The 6041-nt window shown below is 63.5% G+C and overlaps 1 protein-coding gene across 4 annotated transcripts; it reads right to left on the reverse strand.

Moving 5' to 3' along the window:
- Positions 1-69: 69 nt before the first annotated feature.
- MAPK15 (mitogen-activated protein kinase 15) lies at positions 70-5733 on the reverse strand. Of its 4 annotated transcripts, none has more exons than XM_019657819.1 (14): positions 5639-5733; positions 4308-4406; positions 4073-4102; positions 3881-3971; positions 3238-3368; positions 3030-3139; positions 2614-2753; positions 1919-1976; positions 1420-1557; positions 1186-1291; positions 881-1082; positions 646-779; positions 431-559; positions 70-341 (listed from the first exon to the last, which is right to left on the reverse strand). In XM_019657819.1, the coding sequence occupies exons 1-14, from the start codon at positions 5705-5707 to the stop codon at positions 165-167; spliced, it is 1614 nt and encodes a 537-aa protein (XP_019513364.1). In that variant the 5' UTR covers positions 5708-5733; the 3' UTR covers positions 70-164. The 4 variants fall into 4 exon arrangements, with proteins under 4 accessions (XP_019513364.1, XP_019513363.1, XP_019513365.1 ...); XM_019657818.1 differs by having other exon boundaries at positions 2976-3139; XM_019657820.1 differs by lacking the exon at positions 431-559 and having other exon boundaries at positions 2976-3139.
- Between the last annotated feature and the right edge of the window lie 308 nt (positions 5734-6041).

A 6041-nucleotide genomic window follows, 5' to 3' on the forward strand; every position in this document is an offset into this window, starting at 1 on the left:
GAGCCCTGGGGACTTGGGGGGCCAATCCGTGGACTGAGGGGACGAGGACAATCTGGGGAATAGGGAGGGTGGGGGCAATCCGGTGGCGGGGGTGGGGCGCAGGTCTGAGCGGCTGGCGCAGATGCCCCGCAGAGCGGAGCCGGGAGGGCGGCGGCAAGCGCGGGTCATGCGCGGGGTCCCGAGAGCAGGGGCAGGTGGCCCAGCGCAGAGTGGCAAACGGTACCGTAGGCTTGGGAGTAGCCCCCGAGCGCGGCTCTAGCGGCCGCCTGGATCCCCTGAGAGGCAGAGGCGCTGAACATTCTCCGGCCGGGCCTGACCTCCCGGGGACGCTGGAGAGGCACCTGCACGCAGTCGAGGGTCCGCGTGAGGGGGCGGGGTGGGGCCGAGGGGAGGCGCGGAGGGAGGAATGGCCGGAGGGGGGTGGGCTCACCGGTCGCGCGCCGGCCGCCCTCGCCCCACGGCCCGGGTCCCGGCCGTTCCGGAGCAGGGCTTGGATGGCCACTTGGGCGGCGGCCTGCGAGGTCAGGGAGGGCGCCGCCCCCAGCACGCTGGGCTTCGCCTGGGAAGGGGCGCGTCACAGTCACTGCCGGCTCTCGGAAAGGCACAACGGAGGAGTCTTCCTGTGACCACCCTCACACGACCTACCCACGAGGGTGCCGAGGGGGACTCTGCCGTCGCCCCAGGGGCCCTTTCCCCTCTCCCCGGTCCTTTTGGGGGCGGAGGCTGGAGCAGGTGGGCCGAATTCTGCCTGGGAACGTTCTTGGCTCTGCCAGGGGTATCTGTGAGGTGGGAAGATCAGAACCGGGGTTAAGAGCCCCACGCAGGGTGCGCCTGGTGGTCCCACACAGAAGGGGCCAGGCCCTGCTCAGCGATCACACACCATGCGCAGGGGCGTGATCGGGGCTATTCTGAGGCCTGTGTCCAGGGTCCTGCGCAGTCCAGCCCGAGGGCAACAGGGGGGCGGCTCTGGGTTTGAGGGGGTGCACCTGGGGCCACGGGGCGCTGGGCTCTGCCCCCAGAGGGCCATCTCCCAGTCGCTTCTCTCTCGGGATGCGGCAGTTTCCCCTGCGCTCCAGGATCATCTGTGGGAGGAGAAGGGTGCTCAGAGGGGTGCGGAGTGGGCGTGAAGGGTATTAGGGGTCGCTGAGGGGGACAGTGGCCTGGAGGGGTTGCGGCCTGGATCACCTGATAGAGGCGGTTGCGATACTCAGGGGCTGTGAGCTGGACTCCTTCGTGCACGGGCAGCCGCACATCTGCCTCTAGTGTCCACTCATGGGCCGGGCAGTGGAACCTGTGGGGCCCGCAAGGCGAGTGCAGGACAAGGGAGGACGGGGCTGTGGTCAAGCGAGCGAGCCCCTCCGCTGGAGCCCAGGCAGAGCACCCAATCCCAGCCCTGGCGTGCAGCCGCCTCCTCCCTACCTCTGCACATACGGGTGCTGCAGCGCCTGGGCTGCGCTGAGCCGTTTGTCTGGGGCAAACACCAGGAGTCGCCTGAGGAGGTCCAGGGCTTCGGGGGGCGTGTTGGCGGGCAGGAGGGTGTCCAGTGTCTGCCGCGGGCTGCGGGTACCCAGGATCGTCCTGTCTCCAGGTCGGGGACCCTCCCCACCTGTGGCCCAGGCTCAGCCCTGTGCCCTGACCCACTTAACTGTCTCCTCAACCCATACAGGACCATCAGGCAGCCTGGCAGGGTCTCAAGCCCCCTGCCTTGCCTCCTGGTCCCCTCCAGGCCACTCCCCACCACCAGCCCAAAGCAGCACCTGCGGTTTCGCCCCAGGCTGAGCTGGGTCCCCACTAGGTGTTCCTTTTTATTGTGACCAACAGCTGCTGGCTTTGGGACTGCCCTCAGGAGAGCAGGCAGGGGTCTGGGCTGGCACTGACTGGCCAGCAAGGAGCCCCACTCCCAAGCGCCTGCACTCACCGGGACCCCAGGTGGTGCAGAATCCAGGCACTGTGGCCTGAGCTGAGAGCCAGGAGGTCTGCGGGGTGGGTGGCAGAAGGGGGTGTGATCAGGAGGCCCTGTTCTGGTGGGCAGCTCAGGGAGCTCTGGGGCCAGCCAGCCCATGGAGCGAACTTCTTCTTCCAGTAGTGGGGCTGTCTGGTAGGGCCCAGACCCCGACTATCTGGATGTGCACCCACGTGTGTGCCTGCCCTTGCACACCTCTAAACCCTCAACACGTGGCTGTGCTCACACGTGCACACACATCTCCATCCAGGGAAAGCAGAGAGACCTGGGGAGGGAACTGGACTCCGCCCAGCTGGTCTGGCCTCTCTCTTGCCCCACCAGCCTCCCTCATCAGGAAGGAGGGAGGACCCCTTGGCCATGCCCCCACCCTCCGGTGCCCAGGTCCCAGCACAGTGTGGATCCGGCCCCTGCCACCGCTTAGCGGGCTAGTGCTCTTGTCCTTCACAGGCCCTGCTTGACCGTCCTGGACCCCGTGGCCAGGTCCTCCTTCCTTGCAGACTCTGTCCAGCTCCTCCCTGGGCCCAGCATCTGCAAGCCTGTTCTTCCAGGCCTCCTCCCCAGCCTCTTCCCAACCAGTTCTAGCTCATCACGCATGGTCTCCCCACAGCCTGGTACTCCTGCCCGGTGGAGTGCTGCACACACACACTCACCCTCCTCAGATGGTGGCGGGATGGTGTTGAGGATCAGCTCCAGCTGGTGAAGCGTGGATGTGCCGGGGAACAGGGGCTTTCCCCGCAACATCTCACCCAGGATGCAGCCCAGGCTCCACATGTCCACCCCAGGGGTGTACCTGGGGCAGGAAGGGGTGGAGGCGTCAGGGGGGCCCCAGAGGCAGAGGTGGGGTGGGGAGGGACATTCAAGGGTGTGTGGACTAGGGCTCCAGGAAGGGGTGGATGAGAACACATATGGGGGCACAGGAAGGCCTGGGGGCCCTGGCTGGGCAAGGGGGCATGTGTGTGTGTGTGGGGGGAACCTGCAGGAAGAAGGCGGGACAGGGTGGAATCACTGTTACCAGCTCGAGGACAGCAGCACCTCAGGAGCCCGGTACCAGCGTGTGGCCACGTACTCTGTCAGGGCCTGGCCCTCAGGCCCCTCAGGGAGGTCGCTGAGAGAGCGGGCCAGGCCAAAGTCACAGAGCTTCACCAGGCAGCTGGCATCCAGGAGAACGTTGGACGGCTGGGGGAGAGGAAGTGGGCTGAGGGCTGATGGGCTGGGGCTTGAGGACACTGAGGTGGGTGCACACAGGGGCACAGTGGCAGGCGCGCGGGAGATACCTTCTGATCCCGGTGGATGACGCATCCGGAGTGGATAAACTTGGTGGCCCGCAGCAGCTGGTAGAAGATGTAGCGCTTGTGAACGTCCTTCAGTAGTCTGCCCTTGCAGATGACTGCGTGCAGGTCAGTATCTGGGGGGCATGCAAGTCAGTAACGAGACCTGGGGGTGAGGCTGTCAGCCCGGGCGCCTGGGGAGAGCAGGCAGGCCCCTACTCTGAACACTCATTGGGGCATCCACTGCCCACAGTTCCCAGGTCCCACTGGCCACCCTCAGGGCTGTGTCCTGGACACGCACACTGCCCAGTGGTCCCCGCAGGCATCTCAGGCCCGCTCACTGTCTTTGTCAGTGCAGCAAGCAGTTTGTGGAATAGTTTTAATACTTTATTCCATGTCTTTGTTTTATAAAATGAGAAAGGAAAAGGCAGCTGCAAACGGTGGACAAAGCAGGGGCCTCGTGGAAATGGGGTCAAGGTGGTTACCGCCAAGGTCAGTCAAGGGCTAACACCTGTCAGCTGTTTGCCCTTGGGCACAGGGATGCTGCCCAAGGTGAGGGTGCTGGCCACTGCAGGGACCTGAGCTGCGGAGGAAATACAGAGGGGGCCAGGACAGAGGTGGGGCTGGGTGCTGAGGAAGCCTCACTCACCCATAGACTCGAACACCAGGTAAATGTCCCTGTCATTCTCCGCCCGGATCACATCCAGGAGCCGGATGATGTTGGGATGGTCCCCAAGTTCCTACAGAGAGAGGCCAGGAGCTGTGCTCTGCAGTTGAGGGGCTGGGCTTTTGCCCTCGTCTAGGGAGACTGGGAAGCAAGCAGATGGCCTCGGCCACTCACCTGGAGCAGCATGATTTCCCGGAACGTTCTCTGGAATGAGACAGAAACATGAGTGTGTGTGGAGCCAGCAGGAGCCATCGTGAAAGAACCCAGAGGGGTTGATGCTCGGCAGTCACACACCCACCGGGCAGAGCAATGCCAGAAGCCCACTGTGATTGGGTTTCCAGGCACCAAAGCAATGGGGAACACCCACAGCCCGACCCCCATCCTTTCCCACATTTCGTCCCTCACTAACCTGGGCATCCGTCTTATCCCTAAAGGCGTCAAAGATTTTCTTGATGGCCACAACCTCCCCGGTCCTCCGATCCACTGCCTTCCACACAATGCCGTAGGCCTGGGGAGGAGGGCCGTCAGCCTCCCACCTGCCAGCCCACCAGCCCACTCCCCCAGAGTGCCCTGAAGACCGACTTCTCCTTCAGACTCTGGCTGCTGCGAGGGGCAAGGGTATGTATGGTGAGGGCTGTGGCTCTGGGCAAGGCCCCTGCTGCTGCAGGCTGCCCAGGGCGCCATCATGTTTTGATGGAGGGCAGATGGAGGCCAGGGTGGGTTGGGGTCTGGGGCAGGAACTGAAGCCTGACCTTTCTCCGGGCACCCTGACCTCTCTCACACTCCATCCAGCCTGTCAGCAGATCCTGTTGGCTCCACCTTTGGAATTCATCAGAATCCAACCATTTCTATCATTTATGCTGCTCCCACCCAGGTCTGAGCCACCATCTCTAGCCTGATTAGTGCAGATAAACCTCTTGACTAATCTCCCTTGCCACCTCCCCCCATCCCCATCCTCAACACAGTGGGCAGGCTGAGCCTTGTAAAGTGGCACCAAAGGCTGCTACCACTCCTGTGTCACCATGGAAGCCAAAGTCCTCTCAATTCCCCGAAACCCCATGTGATTGGCCCCTCCCCTAGTCACTTATATCCAGTCTCAGCAACTCTGCTGTTTCCCCAACAGCCAAACAGATCCTGGCCTCAGGGCCTTTGCACTTGCTTTGTGCACTGTCTGAACCGCTTTCTCCTCTCCCCCATCACACACCTTCACATAAATACTCATACACAATTCCACATGCTCACTCACTCACAATAACAAATACACATGGGCTCACACGTCCTTCTGGCCCCCCACTCCATGCCCACCCCATTTACCCCTCAGGCCCTTCCCAGACCTGCCCTCCCCCTTCAGCGACTAGAGCAGGTGGGCCCAGCCTGTCAGAGCCTCCTGTGGGCACCCGGAGACACAGCCCGGGAGTTGGGGGTAGTGGGTGGGGACGGAGGGTGGGTACCACTCCAGGATCACTGGACCTGAGACTGCTGGGGCCTTGGCTGTAACCTGCTTCCCAGAGCCAGGTACCTGACAAGTTTCCTGGGAATAGGCACTCTTAGGGCCCTGTTATAGGAAACAAAGGCACCGAGGGGCTGGGTGGCTTGCCTAAGGCCACACCTCCAGTCTGTGGAGGAGGTAAGAGGCCAGCCAGGAGTCCCCATAGAGAGGGAACAGGCCCCCAACTGGCCCTGCCCACGCCCTGCAGGTGGCCTGGTCCCACGGTCGCCCGGGCGCTTCCCCAGGCTCACCCCCTTCCCGAGCCGCCGCTTGATCATGTATCGCTGGGCTACGTGATGGTCCACCTCGGCGGCGCACATGGCGGCGGGTAGGAGCGGTGAGGCCGGCTGACTGCCGCTGAGCTGGAACTGTTGAACCCGGTTGCCTTGGGAACCAGCCACGGCGCCTCCTTGGCGCCTGCGCCGGGGTGGGGCGGGGCTTGAAGCCCAAGCTCTGCTCAATCCCGGGCTGCGGTGGAACCGGTCTTCACAGTCCCGCACCCTTGGCGCTGCACCTGAACCCCTCTAAGCTCTGAGTTGCCGCAGCCAAACCTCCTGGCCTCCGGAGAAGGTACCCTTCTCCGCCCCACCTTAGCCCCAAGGAGCTTTCTGCAGCCTCCTGAACCCTGTCTGCCAACTCCAGGCCTTTGCACGT

This window comes from Hipposideros armiger, unplaced genomic scaffold (genome assembly GCF_001890085.2).
Source record: "Hipposideros armiger isolate ML-2016 unplaced genomic scaffold, ASM189008v1 scaffold_280, whole genome shotgun sequence".
In the NCBI taxonomy this organism is placed as follows: domain Eukaryota; kingdom Metazoa; phylum Chordata; class Mammalia; order Chiroptera; family Hipposideridae; genus Hipposideros; species Hipposideros armiger.

Coding starts and splice junctions, on each gene's coding strand:
- MAPK15 (XM_019657818.1), bottom strand. CDS start 5,707: ATGTGCGCCGCCGAGGTGGACCATCACGTAGCCCAGCGATACATGATC. Junction 4,407..5,638: donor AGCGGCGGCTCGGGAAGGGG/GTGAGCCTGGGG, acceptor CCTCCTCCCCAG/GCCTACGGCATTGTGTGGAA. Junction 1,558..1,918: donor CTGCACCACCTGGGGTCCCG/GTGAGTGCAGGC, acceptor GGGTACCCGCAG/CCCGCGGCAGACACTGGACA.